The 18,328-nt window shown below is 42.6% G+C and overlaps 1 protein-coding gene across 1 annotated transcript in view; it reads right to left on the bottom strand.

Moving 5' to 3' along the window:
• Positions 1 to 18,328, bottom strand: part of MAST4 (microtubule associated serine/threonine kinase family member 4) — a 567,608-nt gene that overhangs the window by 419,277 nt on the left and 130,003 nt on the right. The window contains exon 2 of the mRNA XM_030322252.1: positions 1,552 to 1,705. Coding sequence (XP_030178112.1) covers positions 1,552 to 1,705 — 154 coding nt within the window. The remainder of the gene's footprint in view (positions 1 to 1,551; positions 1,706 to 18,328) is intronic.

Raw genomic sequence — 18,328 nt, 5'->3', positions numbered from 1 at the left:
GGTCATGATCTCACGGTTTGTGAGACTGAGCCCCACATCGGGCTCTGTGCTGACAGTGTGGAGCCTGCTTGGGATTCTCTCTCTCCCTCTTGGTCTGCCCCTCCTCCACATGTGCATGCTCTCTCTCAAAAACAAACATATAAAGAATAATAAAATAAAAACCAGTTTGTCCAAAGATATTTATATTCACAGAAAAAAGCACTCAGAAAGAAAAAGAAATAACCTTCAGTGATTTAAAGGTGAGTCATATGAAAAATTTATATGGTGAGTTACTTCAAAGCACTTTAAATTATCTTAGGCTGGCTATGTTTCAAGTCAATACAAGTGATTTGTGTTTTCTCTGTATTCGAAAATGTTTAAATTAAATTTAACAACATGATTGAAAAATGGGTGAGAAGGAAAATAAAAGGATGAAAGCTGTGAAGACATTTCACAAATGATAAACGAACGTCCAATAAGCACATGCAAAGATGTTCAACACCATTTAAGTCATCAAGAACATACAAAATAAATCCCTGATGTGATATGACTATCTATCCATTAAAATGGCTAAAATCAAAAAACAATACCTGGCAATACCACAAGTTGGCAAGAATGCAGAGCAATTAGATTGCTCATCTGTCGCTGGTGGGAATGTAAAACGGTACAATTTTAGAAACAGTTTGGCAGTTCCTTATAAAGTTCAATATACACTACTGATGCATGCACCAACACAGATGAATCTTAAAAACATACTGAGCAAAAGAAGCCTGACACAAAAGAACATGTACCGTTTGATTCTATTAATGTTAAATTCTCGAGGTAAATCGAATCTGCAGTGAGGAAAAGCAGATCGCTGGTCGCCTGGGGCCAAGAAATGAGGGATGAGAGCAGGAAAGACAAAAACAGGGCACAGGAAAGGTTTTATATCTCGACTGTAGTGGCAGCTACGCTGGTGTATAAAATTTGCCGAGTTGGGGCACCTGGGTGGCTTCGTCAGTCAAGTCTTGATTTTGGCTGAGGCCATAATCTCACAGTTGGTGAGATCAAGCCCCACATGGTGCTCTGCGGTGACAGCGAAGAGACCTGCAGAGGTCTCCCTCTCTCTCTCTCTCTGCCCCTCCCCTGCTCTCTCTCTCTCTCAAAATATATAAACATTTAAAAAAGTAAATAAATTTGCCAAAATCTGTACACACATCTGCTTTAGCAGGTCCCTTCTGTTGTATGTCAACTTTCTCAGTAAAATCCTCAATTTCAGAACACGTGCCCTCCTTAAGACCCATCACCCACTTAGCTTGTTAGGATGAGGACTGGTGTAAATGAGTGATGAACCCCTGAATTCTATGCCTGACACCAGGAGTACACTGTTTGTTACCTAAGTGGAATTTAAATAAAAATTTGAAACAATAAAATTCTCAATTTTACTGCTCTCTGGATTGCATTAGATTTCACCAAAGGGTCTGCAGAGGGCCAGGCCCATTCCAAAGCAGGCCAATTTTCACACCACCTGGGAGGACCCGCCAGTGAGTCAAGGCAATTCCTCCTCTTGCGCATCCGTCATTCAGGACTCACCTGTGAGAGCTCCTCCCAGGCTTCCCCGCCGCAGCTCTCGCCCATCCTCACTCAGCTGTCTTCTAAACTTCAGTGACTTTGCAGGACCAGAAGTCACATCCGGGGTGCTGCATTTCCGAAACGGCATGGGCGGAGGTGACAGTATGTGGTCAAGCTGTAGAGACAAACACAGGGGCATCACAGGCTGAGGACACTCTCAACACCCACCAGCCCCCTTGCTTATCCTTCTCCAAATCCCTCTTTCCCAAGCCTGTTCCCAATGTGGTTACTTTAGAGAATTCAGGGTTTCACTATTGTGTCCTACATCTGGAGCACATTCTGGCGTACCGCAAAATCTCAACAGCAGTGACGTTTAAAGTGCGGGTCCCAACAAATTAGTGGGTCATGAAACCAAATTTAGTAGATCTAACCAGGATTCGTTTAAACGTAGCAGAAGTTGTTAGAGTCCAACAAAGGAAAAGCACAGTTTTCATGAATCGCCTGATTAAGTTATACTTGTGTGTGTGTCCTTACTCACTGTGTAAGGTATATGTCTTTCTGTGGGCCATGATGTCTCTAAAAAATGAGTAGTATTGTTCTATAGAGAATCAATAGATCACTTCTTTAGTAGTTCACAAAAGAAAATCCACAGGCTTCTGGTGCTCACAGATACATGCAGGGAAGGGAAATTTCTCAGCACCACATCCCTTAATGCAAATCAATACATCCCTATATCACTTTATAGCCTTTTAAAAGAAAACCTGTCACAAGAATCAGAGAAACTAAAATCACTTCAAGAGACAGCTTTCTACAAAAGAATCCCTTGTGTCACAACACTTATTTCAAGATCTGTCCTCCTTTTCTAAGAAAACCTTTCAAACTTGAATAGGGCCACATCTTCTAAAATGTTCACCTTCAGAGTATATATGCAATATATATATATATATATATATATATATATATATATATATATAAATGGTTACTGAGGACAAAAATACTCATTTGCATATACATCTATCCAGATGGTTATTAAGAACAAGAAAGGAGTACAAAAGGTATTCGTGGAAATTCCAAATGCCACAGAAAAAAACTTTGTAGAAATTTAAATTCAGACAAGACTTCAGTAGTGCTGCTCAAATCTGAGCATTTTTAGGGATGCTTCACTGAGATTTGCTTTGCTTTGTGTTCATGGGTAGAGAAACAGCTATCTGGTTATATCTGTCTGAATTTTTGCAGATTAGCACTATCATGGATCTATTTTGCCTACGTGGTGCAGCATACTCAAAACGATGGCACAAAAAGAAATTTAACCCTGCCTATGAGTAACTCCTCCCAAGCGCAGTGGGGTAGAACAGACCTCACTGGCTCAGCTCTTACAAGATGTGTGCTCCCCCAAGCTCACTGTATTCATTAGTAACACCCAACATCTGGGCTTCAAGCACTTGTCAGTAAGTAACCACCTCAAACTCAATGCTGGTCAATTTCTTACTGTATTTCATGGCCACTTAGTATTATTGTGAGAGGCCCTCAAAAAACTAGCCCTCCACTCCAGGATCAAGCCAGATCAGTAGGGAAAAGATCCCAGATTGTACTTTTGGAAGCTATTTGTTGAGTCTGCTGTTCATTACAACAGCATCCTACTTAGGACAGCCTCTAAGAAGGAATTGTATCGAATTTTAGATACTCTGGCCTCAAACCTTATGGACACAAAATTGAAGCAAGAGAACCCTGGACAGTGACACACCAGCTACTGGAAAATGCAGAAAGCAATCAGTGGTTCAAATGTGGTCTGATCATTATACAATGTAGAAGTTATTTTTGCCTCCTTCATGGCTCCATTTTATGCCTTTACTCTGTTTTTTTTTTCTTTTTTCTTGGCAATGACAGTGAGCACCCGTATTCCCTTTACCACCTTTTCCCATACTACCTTTGCTCTCTCTTCTTCTGTCTTCTCCCACCCCCACACAGTGGAGAGTTGCACGCATTATGGATCTTCACCCCCCAAAACTTCAATATGCCTCTTCTGAGAACAAGGACATTCTCTTCAATTCTCCTACCCTGTATTACAGGTATCCTTTTAAGTGTCTCAAATCTTTCATTATCACCTTGAATTATAAATAGTAGGGAAAATATAAAATAAGATTCTACCATGTGGACTCAATACTAGGAATTTGCTTCTGCCTTAAAAGGAAAGCTTGCAGCCACAAGGTGGCAATGTGTCACAGACATTCAACACAACGTTCCCCAATAGCCAACTACTGGATCCCGTAAATGCATCCAGAACCCCTGAGAGTATCTGAGTGACTTAGAGTCCATTCCACTTAGTTATTTTCTCCCAATTACTAGTGGCAGCTGCATAAAATACAAATATTTATTGTTTAAGGGTTCATCAACTTCTGCTCCTTCTTTTTCACCTAAAGTTAAATTTTTCAGCTTGCAGAATTACAATTACTCTCTCTGGGGAAGAGTGTTATATCACAAGTTAACAGAGGGTGGAAAAATAAGAAGGAAGATAATTCCTAAGTAAGAATTATGTGATTTCCTTACATATTTCCAAACAAAGCCCTAGAAGACGAAACAAATGCAGGCGAGGAAGGAAATCAAGAAAAAAGTAAAAGAAAACAAACAAAACAGAAAATCTATTTCATCACATATATAGCCATGAGCTATTAGTCCATAACCCGGCATTTCTAATCAGAACCGCAACCTCAAGAGGGGAGTATTATTTTAAATCTGGGAAAATGGAGTCAGTGAACTGTGAGGGCTGTCAACATTTCAAACACAGTCTAAGGAGAAAAACCTGTAAGCGTAGCACCATGTTCCAGGATCCCATTTCCTTCTTCACATCAAATCACAATCCCAACAGGGCTCTCTCTAAATAGATCATTTTTCCAAATTTGCTGGCTTGTCAGGGGCTCAATGTTCTTTCTACAATTAGTCAAAGCTTCTCAAAATGGTCCACTGCAGCCCTGCGATTTCTTTTTCATTTTTTGTCCTGATTCAAACACTCATACTCCAATGGCAAATATTTCATCACACCCTAGAGCTTATGGTAGACATCAAACTTATCACTTCAGACACAGCCCTTTAAAGGATTCCTGTTTAATGTTTTCCAAATTTTCCAAACTCCCCACGTCCTCATACTACAGGAAGCTCAGCTAACGACAGAGCTTGTCTTTAAACCAAACAATGAAGCCTGAACTTATCATGCCTGCTTCACAGACTTCTAATTTTTGTCACCAAGCAGACAATACATTCCTATCAAGAGATAGCCCTCTTCCCTTGTCACATACTTACCTAGTCGCTGCTAGCCACAAACTAGCCTGCAAAGACACATTCCGCAGAAATACAACCGTACCTCATTCACCAATAGCAAATACTGATTTGTGGTGGATCCCATTTGCTCAAAGCTTCCCAGTTTAGTTTTCTCATCCTCCTGCAGTTCCAAGGACCACAAAACAGTTTGAAGAGGTCCAGTGGCGTATCATTAAATGTCAAAGTCAGACAGATAGGGACCAAACACACCACATACATGTCAACAACTTCTGTTGCTAGCAGTCTATCACAGGAAGCATGGAAGCATCTTAGAGAACAAAGGGTGTACGGAAACTATAATACAACTACTAGAAGTCTGATGCACATTTAGTGCAAAGTTTCCAAAATTCTCAGTCCTATTGAGAAGCTTATCACCAGAACTCCGCATCTGTGTTTTTTGAGTTTATCACCTCCATTCACTGTTGGCTGTTTACAATGCTCAGGCTGAGAAAAAGAGAAGAACCCATCACTGTCACAATATGGCTTCTACCATCAGTGAAAATGAATTAAAAGTACAGGTAGGAGCGCCTGGTGGTTCAGTTGGTTAGGCATCCGACTCTTGATTTCAACTCAGGTCATGATCTCCCAGTTGGTGCAATTGATTCCCGAGTAGGGCTCTGTGCTGACAGCATAGAGCCTGCTTGGGATTGTCTCTCTCCCTCTCTCTCTCTCTGCCCCTCCTCCACTCGTGCTCTCTCTCTCTCTCTCAAAAAATAAATTGAATGACTAAATAAATAAAATGAATGAATGAATGAATGAAAATACAGGTAAAGGCAAATTACCAAGGAATCTTGATCTTATTTTTAGTGTCTCTGCCATCCCCATCACCACCATCTCCAAAAATGGACCATGGGTTTATTCTTCTATGGCTACAGCCCCCAGGAGTACCGTCATCTCTTTCTAAAAGGGCATATCCAAACTTTCAATGAACATTCAACTTGCAGCCTTCTTAACTATTTTCTCCAACCTCCCCTCCAGATACACTCACACTGGAGCACACAAGTTCTCTAATTCACAGTTTCTACACCATCACAGTGATCATATGGACATAAACCCGTTTTTCCATTTTCAGTAAATTGCAACTCCTTTTATCTAGCTAGTCAAGTCACAAACCTTACAATTATTCTGAACTTCTGTGTTCACTCCATATCCAATTCCTCTAAACTAACCTCCAAAATACACATATGCAGAATCCAATCACTTCCCCATTCCTACTGCTACCAAGCTTATCCCTGCCATCCAGACCTGTTTCCATCCTTGTCTCAGCACAGCAGCCAGCAACCATCTAAAACATAAGCCAGATGCTCCACATCGTCTGCTGGGGTCCTCCGGCCTCCCCTTCCCCTCACCCAGAGCAAAACCCAAAGTCCTGGCAATGCCCTACGGGTCCTTCCACCTCTACTCACAAGTCTCTGATCCCACCTACTATTTCACTTGCTCTACCTTGGCCTGTTACTGCACCTCGGTGCTCCAGGCATCTTCGCACCCAGCACCCTTACCTTGAGCATGGCCTCTGCTTGAGACTCACTCCAGATATTAGCTATCATGCTCTGCCCCCCCCATCAAACTCCCACCCTCCAGGTCTCTATTCAATAGTCAGTCTTCGATGGGGGGGGAGGTTCTCCAACTGCTTTGTGTAAAACAGCATGCCCACTGCTTCATTCCCTTCTTTATGTTTCTTTTTAGCATCTCTCACCCCATGTTAGATCTTCTATATTTGTTTTCCTTCTCCCACTAGATCCTAAGTTGCATGAAATTACATACTAGTCTGTTCCATTTGTCCACTGCTCTACATAAAAGGCACCGTGTAAACATTGGTTGAAAGAACAAATGAATGGCAATCTCTGGTATTTCGTTTAAAATATAACCAAAAAACAAAGATCACGTACAATTAACAGTTTTTACTGTTGGACAAAGCTGAATAAGATTACATTAAAGGTTACTCAAGGTGAAAATGCTAAATGCAGTCCACAGCATTTTGACAAAATTGAACGTTTCATGTATGAAAAAGACCCTGAGGTTATAGCAAACGTCACCTTTTTAAAGAATCTTTCTATATACAAACTAATATGCTAATTTTTTTTAACACCCCTGCCTCTGAAGGTGATTTCTAAATAATGAATTATTCGGCCTCTTAACTATATCCTAACGAGCATATTCAGTTGTGTCTATCAATCCAAGCCTTTCCCTACACTCTCTTCTCTTTGCTGTAATTCCCCATTCATTCCCAAGATGTGGGACATGCATTTTAAAGACCCATCCAGAATGCATGTGCCCTAAGGCCAAAGTTCATTAGTTCACCTGGATCATCAATGTCACTTGCATACACAATGAGGCTCACCAGTAGTCTTTTTTATGCTAAAAAAAAAAAAAAAAGAAAAGAAAAGAAAAGAAAAAAAGAGTAAGAGACTGACTAGTAACATGGGGTTATGAAGACCAGGTTCAGTTATTCTGTTTCTTGATATTAAATATTCTAAGAAACTTAAGGTATGAAATGAATAATTAACAAATTGCATAGACTATGCTTATAATCTTAATTACCTGTTCTACTGCCTCCATCCAAAAAGGAATCAAATGAGCAACCTGAACTGACTGTACTTCACAGGGTTTTATTTACTTTTAAACCAAAACCTATAAACAACATTTTAAAATTTGACAGAATAGAGTTCTATCTTTAAGACAGTCATTACCAGATTCATACTAATTTCGCAGTAGTTAGAAAAGTCAACGCTTACCATCCTAATTAAGACAATTAACTATTTCTATGCTCGTTTCCTCACCCACAAAACATTAGTAGTAATAATATCTCCTGTGGTTGTTGTGGAGATTAAAAGAATTCATATACGCACTTAAAACATGCACAGAACATAGTAAGTGTAGAATAAATGTTAGCTGCGCTGGTTATTGAAACTGCCATAGAGGAAGTCACCTCATTCGCAAACATCTCTGCATGTGTACTTCATCACAAATGGTTTGCAAGGAAATTAAACGGATTACGATTTTACTGAGTTGTCTTACTTTTCTTTATGGCTCAGAGGAGAACTTGGCTTGTACTGCTTTACAATTATTTCCAGCTGTGATTCTCAAGCTATAGGGTGTTCAGCGTGCATGAGGCACAGCTGTATGGAAGGAGCCTAACCCAAATCTGAACTCTCAGGGGCAGCATCACAATGCCATGCCTTGGCCAAACTACTTGACTCCTCTCTCAAGTATGAGCCTAAGAGGTGTGGAGGATACAGGTGGATGATGAATGAAAAGGGCTTAACACAGTGCTTGGCACATGAAAGCACTCATTAACTAAGAATGCTGCCCATAACTGTCACCGTAGCTCAGCTCAAGTTCCACTTTCTCTCAGCTTGTTGACTGGTAAAGCATACGGCTTTCACCTGACCCTTCTGAAGGGCACCTCTGAATTCTTACCTCTATTCTACACTATTCAAATCGAGAAGAAACATTTCACAGGCTCACCACCGCATGAAGAATATGCAACCTTCCTTTCCCCAGCATCTTAAAATCTAACTACACAGACCGAGTCGACACTGACTGAGCTACCATCTTGGACCACGCTGCAGGGGGGCCCATTTATTCTGCTGACTCTCATTGTGGACTGTGCCACCCAGAATGCATGTTTCCATTTAATGATACTGTAAGAAACAGCCATGGAAGTTCTGCATGTATCAACAAGTGAGGAAGGACCTCTATTAGTGCCCTCCGTGTCAAGAATCCTCTTAATGAAACAATTCTGTTAAGCAGTTATGTGCCAAGTTTGCCTCTGGGTGCGACGGCAGACAAAACTCCCTGCCTGCCAGAAGCTTCTTTCTGGTTGGTGATAGAAACCTGGAGAAATGCTGTTAGGTTCTCTGCAGTACTATCAGGTGTGCTTCTGCTGGCTTCTAGTCTGCTTGCACCCTGGAAACCCCACCTAATTCATCACAGTTCCCTCATTCAACCGCCAGAAATCACAGGGCAAAGCCTGGGCAGCCCATCATCACCAACTGTGGTAGGTCCAATCTCCATCAAGACTTCATGGGCCCGGTTGCTGCACAAACTTCACTCTGGATTCCACTTTACCCTCTGCTGCGGACTATTTGTGTTCCCCCCAAATTCATATGTTGAACACTAACCCCTGTGTGATGGTGTTTGGAAGCAGGACCACTGGGAAGTGATTAGGTCATGAAAGTGGAGTCATCTTGCATAGCATTAGCCCATTACACACGAGATCTCACAGAGCTCTCTTGCTTCCTCAACCAAGTGACGACAGAGCTAGAACTTCTATAAACCAGGAAGCAAACCCTCATCAGACACCACATCTGCCAGGGGCTTGCTCTTGGACTCAGTAGCCTCCAAGAGGATACAGGTGGATGAGAAATAAACTCTGAGAAATAAATGGTTGTTTATAAGCCAACCAGTCTATGGTACGCTGTTGCAGTAGGTGGGATGGACTGAAACATCCTCTTTAGCAGTGTTTTCCAGGTGGCGGTGATTGTGCCACCGAGGGGGACATTTGGCTATGTCTCATTTTAGCTTCTCTCAACTGAAAAGGAGCAGAGGATGCCACTGATAGCTACTAGCTGGAGAGCACAGGTGCTACTGAGCACAGGACAAGGTACAGAAGAGCCCCCAGCCAGAAAGAATTACCCAGCATAAAATGTCAATCACGTTGCCATTAAAAAATGCTGTCCTATCCGCACTTTTCATGTGTGCATCTTTACCTGTGTTTTAAGTTATTCATCTTGCTGAGTGATGTATTATTTCAGGTCATCTTAAAACCTTGTAAGAACAAGAAAAGGGACAGAGGCAGAGCACAGATGGAATCGTAGCAAAAAGTGATCATGTCAACAAGTTTGTTAAACAAATAATTTTCCCAGCCACTCTCATTTACCCAACCTAGTTCGCTGTTTATTGCAATTCAGTTTCTCAAGTGAACACCATGTTTTGAAAAATAATACATCAATCGAACATATTTAAACTGGGAGATGTACTAGATACCAGTATCATTTTCCATCTTCAGTTTTTAATTAATTCTTTGAATCACAAACTTCAATTAGCAAAATAGAAAGTGTTTCAGAAACAACCTAAAATACATTATTAGATCAAACTACAATGGCATTCACCTAAACAGAGCGCACCACTGGTTTCATCTCTTATGAGAATTGATTTTCTTTTTTCTCTTCTGAGAGAAATATGTAAATTAGCACTTTGATAGCACTATCCCACTTTTGTCTGTCAACTCAACTTCAAGAAAGTCAATTCCTTTGCTTATGAACATCTCTAAACACACACATACACACGCCTCACCAGCAATATTATCAGTCCCAAGGACAGAGCACCACACAGCCGGCATTGAACTGTGATGTTTACATTAAGCAATAAATGCAATAGCCCACAGATATAAAAAAAAAAAATCTAATTTTATGTTAGTTTTTTTAAACGTTGCACTTTGCAAACTTCAGTTTAGGAACCATGACATTGGGGAAAGCACAGGGAATATACTGATTTGACTTTGCATATGTATCACCTGTTTTCCTGTCACTTTAATATTTTCGATGCTTCTCTGACCTTTATTTAGGGATCTGCTCTATGCCTGAAACTGTTTACTTATCTGAAGTCATTAAATTCCCCTGGTACCATCATGTCTCCATCAGCGACGTAACTCAAGATTCAGACCACAATTAACAAAGCAGGAAGAGAATACATTCCTCAACCCTCAACTATCCACCATTTCAAGTCAGAGGGGAGGGGCGCCTGGCTGGCTCAGTTGGTGGAGCATGTGACTCTTGATCTCAGGGATGTAAGTTGAAGCCCCATGTTGGGTATGGAGATTACTTAAAAATAAAATCTTAAAAAACAATCAAGTCAGAGGGAAAATTCTCACGACTCCACAAAATTTTACATTATGTGCTTACTTTCCCCTCTGGCAGAGGGAGTAGACCTCCAAGGAGGTACTATTATTATTCCCATTTTACCAATGAGGAAATATACTCAGTAAGATTAGCCCCTCCACACTAATCAACTTCTTAGGCAGTACACAAAAGCAATCAAGCCCAAGATTTCTGACTCCAAAGCCCAAGTTTCTTCCACTGCTCCTAACAGCCTCACAGAGAGGGGCACACAGAGCAAAGCACACGAAGCCCCAGAAAGTAAAGGTTAATTTCCTCTTCCATCTCTGATCCAAGAAGACTCCCTAGAGAAGAATAGATCTTAGGCTTTGATGTCAACCAATCTGAATGGTCTAGTTCTATCCTAATTGGCAGTCTACAAAAGCAGTTTCCAGGGCTTCCGCAGCTGAAATTCTTAAGTCAGAGTTATAGAATCACAAAATATTAGCAGTAGAATGGACCTAAAAATCACCTGTAGTCTAATTTTCTGCTTTTTGCAAGACTGAGGACCTGACAAATCAAGCCAACCACCCAGGTTTACGATAGATCGTGTATGAATGCAGACCAGAACCCAAATTTCCAGACCTACAACCTATTGCCTATCACAGCCTACCTATCACACTCTTACCTACTTTGCCTCCTGCAACCTGATATTCACCATCCTAATTGATTTGTATGATTTTCTATGGCTTTTTATTCATACATGCTCTATTAACCCAAGATTGTTTTAAATATATGTTTTAACCAAATGTCTACTATGGACTAGGCATTGGGCTAAGGACTGAAAAACTGAGAACAGAATGGACAGTTGCCTTCCTTAGGGCACTTCTACCCAACTGTAGGAGGCAGACACAAAAACCCAACCATCAAAAAACATGACCAGTACAAGGATGGACTGGGTATTAGGGACTACAAGTGGCTTTGAACAGAGCTATGGTTGGGCACCTAATTTATTTCTTTTCTGTGTTGGTTGAAAATGCTGTTACCACTTCTTGCCTGAAATGTGGCAGGGTGGGAGGAGGGCGTGACTTGTATATACTCATATAGACTATGGTCTTCTCAGATACTCAGAAGCCAGTCCAGATGCAGCACAGAGTGGTATGTAAACACTTGCTAATTTTGTTTTTGGGTCGGGACTTTTCAAACTCAACCAACTTGTCCTCAGGTTCACCACCCGCACCACACAGCATGACTAGAACTTTTCTGGTCCTCATCATCTATCCTTCCTGAGGCACAAACTGCCCACCATGGGCCAGATGCTGTAGGAATAGTGCAGGGTGTCACTTCCTACTTCCTGAGAGGATCAACAGAGGGGAGGAAGAAGACAGCAGTTTGAGGCAAGCCCACAGCCAGGAGGACATTCAGCCACGTGGCCACGTAAGGGAGATCCAATTATAATTTCATCTATAAGGATAATTCTATCTCCCTCACAGCATTTCTGTGGATTAAGTTAACATATCAATATGGAAAGCTCCTGGCAAGAGAAGACACGCAAATGTTTCTTCTCTTCCCCCTTCCTTCTCTTAGCCTAGTTCATTTTCTGAGGACCATAAAAAGGTTATCAAGCACTAGAACTTCTTTTCAAGTAACATCTATTAAGGCTAAAAATAAACTTTATACAAGTTTCTGGGGCGGGGGGGGGAAGGACTTCAAAATACGCTCTCCTTGTAAAATAATGTTTAAGCTCTTTACCTGAACAAACATATAAATTAATATTCATTTCATGTTTTCGCATTAAGAAGAAAAACGGGATGTTTGAGCAAGTCTACGTGGATAGCAGCAGCAAACCAAACTCTGACCCAAGCGGCAAAAATAAATATTGTTAAGAAAAGTATTCCCAAGAATCATGAGTCATGAGTCCTCAGAAGTCAGGAGGCTTCCATCACCTGGTTAGACAGAAACCATTTAGAAGCATGGAAGAACAGTCACTGAGAAACTGGAAAATAGAGACCTTGAAGGAGGGCTCTGGGGATGGGGGTGGTGAGGTCATGCTAACTATTTTTAGCAGCTTTATTTCTTCTTCAAGAGGGAAAAAAATAACCCAGAAACATGAGGGAAATGGAGAAGAAAGAGAAAGAAAGGATGGAGGGAGAAAGGGAGGGAGAGGAAGCTGGAAAGAGGAGCAAGTGATGTGGCAAGAGCTCTGGGGAAGTCACTGCCCTGTCGGCCCCACTCAGCAGGCTGAGTCTGCTTCTCAGTGACTAGTCCCTGGTGTGTGCCCTTGGAACTCAAGGTCTGGGGGCTGCCTTGTGCCCAGGGCTTCGCCCTGACTGACTCTTGCCTCTGAAATGCAGGCTACTGGGGACCAGATCCCACTACGGCACTGGGTCTCAGGGCTTCCTGTCTGTGGCCTGATGAACTGTGACACTTTGGCCCTGCCTCTACTGGGAAGATTTAGGTTTTGCTTTGTAAGTTTAAATAATGGGGCCAATATCCCAGATTCCCTTTGTCCAGTTTACACCTTCATAGGGTTCAACCCCAAGCCGATGTCTGCAACCTAAACTCCCCAGTCCTCAAGAGTCAGGCCAGGTATAACATACCAGCCCCCCAGGGGAACAGGAACTGGAGTTCTCAAAGGAGAAGGAGAAAATGCCAGAGAAAGAGGTATAAAGGGATAAGGAAAGGGGTAGGAGATGCAACAAGAGACACAAGAAGGACAAAGGAGACAATTAACAGCTTGGTAGATACTGCAGAAAATGCATCATCTTACCTTTTCTTCCTTTTCCACTGTTCACATGGGTCGGAAATCCTCTGATCACTCCGATCCTCTGATTATGGATCACACTGTCATCGGAAACTCTGACTGGCTGACCAACCATCTCTGAAACCTCCTAACATGTTTGTACCTACTCTTCAAAGAAGAATGGGAGTCCTCTGCTCTGATCCCCTCCTTGCTTCCCAGGAAGAAAACTCTTCTCCAGGTTACAAGAGCAAAAAACAAATCAGGAGATTCCCAGCAACTATACGAAATCGAGGAAAGAAAAGATGTTGCCTTTGGGTACAGGTTCACGACTCTGCTAAAGGAAGCATTCACCAGAAGCCACCATGTAATAAAAACAGACAAAAGAGCGGGGCGCCTGGGTGGCGCAGTCGGTTAAGCGTCCGACTTCAGCCAGGTCACGATCTCACGGTCCGTGAGTTCGAGCCCCGCGTCAGGCTCTGGGCTGATGGCTCAGAGCCTGGAGCCTGTTTCCGATTCTGTGTCTCCCTCTCTCTCTGACCCTCCCCCATTCATGCTCTGTCTCTCTCTGTCCCAAAAATAAATAAACGTTGAAAAAAAAAAAAAAAACAGACAAAAGAGAATTCCAAAAGAGGAATCCCTTGAGTTCTCAAAACAGCCCCGAAGGATTGGGTAGAGTTCCACTAATACAATCCACACAGCAACCAAGAAGGGCTGCAAAGGTCTGAGTTTCATCAGATTTTGTTTTTTTAACCTGGTCTGTAAACAAAAATTCTAAAACTACTATTTTAAATATAGCTAATGTGAGCCAAAAAAAAAAAAAAAAAAAAAAAAAAAGGAAGCAATTCTCTCTTCCCATCAAAGAACAAAAACAAAACCAGGCAATATACAAGAACTCCCAGGAAGCTCCTGACAAGCTAGAGTGCCAAGCGGTCCCCACCTAGGAAAGCACGCACACACGGATATCTGACCATGTCTGAAATTGACTTGGCCAATGAACCCAGGAAGCAACTTCATAGTCAGCATCTGACCCAGCCTGGCTGCCACATCCCAGGTCTTTATTTCTCCACTCTTGCCAGAGACTCACAGGCGGAAGGGAGAAGGGCTCTACATTGAACACACGTGGATCTAAAGACTGGAGTCAAGGACATGCTAAGTTAAGGCAACTTTCATGTCTGAGTTTGAAATCTACCTGAGAATGGAGCAACCCCTCCACAGGTGGAGTCGGTGCCTTCTTTCAAAAAAATCTACAGTTCTCGTATCATCTTCTTTCATTAAGTTTCTACACATATGGGTAAAAGCATATGGGAAAAGCTGTACACTTACCTCATGGAAACTACACTGTTATGTATAAACCCTCATTCAAGTAACATCTTCTTTCGCTGATATGTTTGTAAATGTACGTGTAGAAGCATGTGGGAATAGACCTATTCTTACCTCAGTGAAAGTGCACAGCATATAATGCGTGTTTCAGGTAACACCTTCTCTCATGAAGATGTGTTCGCAAATATATGTTAAAAGCAGGTGGGAATACCTGCAAGTTTAACTTATCAAATCTACACTGTGAACAAACCTTCTTTAAAGTAACCTGTTCTTTGACTAAGATGAAACTTTGTAAAGTTACATGTACAAGCTTATGGGAATAGCTTCATGCCTAATACATGGAAAGTACACTGTATAAATTTTCAAAAAAAAGTTTACGGCTCTCATCGGTAGGTAAATTAGATTTCTTCTCCTTACGTGGGGACTTTAAACAATGAATTCCTCCATGTAAGTGTTTATTGAAAGATTAACAAAAGCCAGCTGGCAACAAACGGAAGCAGAACTCTCACTTACAAGGCCACACCCACTGGATTCATCTGATCAGTGGAGCTCCCGTCCATGTGTACTGTCCCTGCTCCCAGGAGCCGGGCTGCACCTGCCCACCAGGGCTATGGGTTTGGTCTTCCCATTTCACATATTCCTCTAATGGCTGCAGTCACACCCTACTGCTGAGAGGACCCAACTCTTCACCGAGCTCAAACCACCACAGCCCTCAAGGTCTGTCCCTGCCCTTCACCGTTCACTGCTATCCCAGGGATCAGCAAACTATATCCCACATGCCAAATAAAAGTGAACTGGACTACAGCCATGCTTCATTTACATACTGTCTGCATTCCACCTGGCACAGCAGAGTTGAACAGTCGCCACAGAAACCATGTGGCCCTCAAAACCTCAAACATTGGCTCTCTGGCCCTTGACCAAACAAGTTTGCCAGTGCCTCATTTCTTCCATAAATTTACCAAGCATTTACTATGTGCCAAGCACTGTTTGTGCCCTGTGGAGAGAACAGTAAGCAAAGCCAAGTCCCCTTCTTCAGGGGGGCTAGGGCTGTAAAGAAGCAGCAGCACGATATGGGACAGGATGTGGGACACTGCATCATGTGGGCAATGAGAGGAGGAGGTCACTGAAAGGGGCCCATATGAACAGCAACCTGAGGGATGAGGAGGAGGGAGCCGCATCAGGGCCCTAAGTGAGAATGAGCTCAGCACATCTGAGTAAAAGCAAGCAAAGTGGCGGGACAAGGTCCCCTTTCCCTACAGTCCCCATCCACTTACCCTTCCTCCAGCTAGGCACAGCCCTTGCCACATGCCAGGGACCATGCTATCTGCTTTAAGCACAGATCTCATTTCACCTTCAAGACCACTTTCTGACATGGTCTTGTTTCCATCCCCATTTTACAGGTAAGGAAACTGAGGCTTAAGGAGCTTAAGTGACTTAGCCAAGCTATTGAGCTAGGGGCCAATGAAGACGGAGATCCATGGCTAGCTGTGAGACCCAAGGTCCTCCTATATTGTTTCCCATCCCACCTTTGTACAGACAGCATGGGCTCTAGCACCTAGCTACGGACCAGCAGCTTGACTTTCCTGCTGTAGCTGGCCCAGGCTGCGGGCCACCTGGATGGAGGCAAGAGGCTTCACTGAGCCTGCTTCCTTTTCCACTCTCTGTTTCTAGAGTCCATGTTTTCACTGAACTTCCCTACCCCATCCACTCCTAATGCTATAAAAGCCTCCAAACAAATCCAGTGAGCCATGGAAGGCTGACAGAGGCAAGGAAATAGCTTGCAAAATAAGGAAGGAGAAAGGGAACTAGTATTTACAGACGGTCTCTACGTGCCAGGCACTAATGCACAAAGTGCTCACTTTATTTCTGGGAGATGATGCCTCATGAAAATATCAAAGGAGAAAAATACATCTTCCACAATGCAGTTTTTGGCATTCCACAATGCAAGACCTGCTTAAGGAGTCTCCAGAACAGACAAAATAAAAATTTTAAATCAACACATATTACTATACTGTGCTCCTCAGAATTCATTATCCAATGTCCTGAGACAAGATATACAGCAACTTCCTATTCTTTCCAACCTCAATTATGTTCTCAGAACTTCCACCTTGTTTCCTCTGCCTCTTGTAAGAATTTACATCAGGGGCATCTGGGTGGCTTAGTCACTTAAGCATCCAACTCTTGATTTCAGCACAGGTCATGGTCTCACGGTTTGTGAGATCGAGCCCCGCTTTGGGCCCTGAGCTGACAGCATCAAGCCTGCTTGGGATTGATTGATTCATTCATTCATTTATTCATTCTTCCCCTCTCTCTCTCCCTCCCTCCCTCTCTGCCCCAGCCCCAAGCTCTCTCTCCCTCTCTCAAAAAATAAACATTTCTTAAAACAGAATTTACATCAGATTGTAATGCTTTACAATGCAATGCAACTTACAATGCTTTACAATTTACAATGCGTGTGATTAATCCTAAAGCAACCATCTCCCCAAACACACACTTGGATCCCAGAGGCGTGGAAGCAAGGAGTGGATTGCCTAAGCATTCCCAAAACAGATACGTGGATTGTGTAGGCTCCCATTGTAGCCCCTCAATAGAGACTACTACTAAGAAACCTAGCAATCATTCACAACAAAGTTCCAAAGCAGCATGCACGAGACAGTGAGGAGGACACCTCCATAAATGCTACCAACAAAAACCGCAATGGGAAGAATGGCCAAAGTAAGTGAAATTAACTCTCCTTGCTCAAAGGAAAACAATTACAAGATTGCTTTGCTAACTGTTTTATTTTAGCACTTACACAAGAAAATAATCCTATTCTTAGTTACTATGTCTGCTGCCCCTCTGAATCCTCATCTCTTATCTGCTCCCCCAAAACTGAGCAAAAGGCTTGACACAGTCAACCCATAGCATGTGTTACAGACATAAATGCTTAGTTATACCTGAGGGTATTACTAGCTGTAAGTAACCTAAGGAGTTAAGAGATGCACTACTGGGGCGCCTGGGTGGCTCAGTCGGGTAAGCATCTGGCTTCGACTCAGGTCATGATCTCACGGTTTGTGAGTTCGAGCCCCGCGTCCGGCTCTGTGCTGACAGCTTGGAGCCTGAAGCCTGCTTCGGATTCTGTCTCCCTCTCTCTCTGCTCCTCCCCTGTTCACACTGTGTCTCTCTCTCAAAAATAAATAAAAACATTTTAAAAAATTAAAAAAAGTAAAAGAGATGCACTACTGACAGGCATCTGGTTAAGCTCCGACTCTTGATTTCAGCTCAGATCATGATCTCACAGTTGGTGGGTTCGAGCCCCACATCGGGCTCTGCGCTGACGGTGCAGAGCCTGCTTGGGATTCTCCCTCCCTCTCTCTCTCTCTCCCTCCAAATAAACAAACTTTAAAAAAAAAAAAAAGACGCACTATTGAGAGGGAAGTGAAGGGAGGGTGAAGCAAGGTTAAAATCCCTCCATTCGTGGAATAGGATAGGAGGATGAACTATGTGAAAAATGCCATGGAGCTGGGGTAGGAAGGGTCCAGGTATTCTGTATGTGCTGTTGCTCTTTCTTCTGGATATACCCCTCTCCCCTTGTCAGTCCAAGAATTCCTGTCCCAACAAG

The sequence above is a fragment of the Lynx canadensis genome, chromosome A1 (assembly GCF_007474595.2).
Source record: "Lynx canadensis isolate LIC74 chromosome A1, mLynCan4.pri.v2, whole genome shotgun sequence".
NCBI lineage: Eukaryota > Metazoa > Chordata > Mammalia > Carnivora > Felidae > Lynx > Lynx canadensis.
Note: the sequence above shows the minus strand (reverse complement) of the source record. Positions and strands in the feature narration are given on the sequence as shown.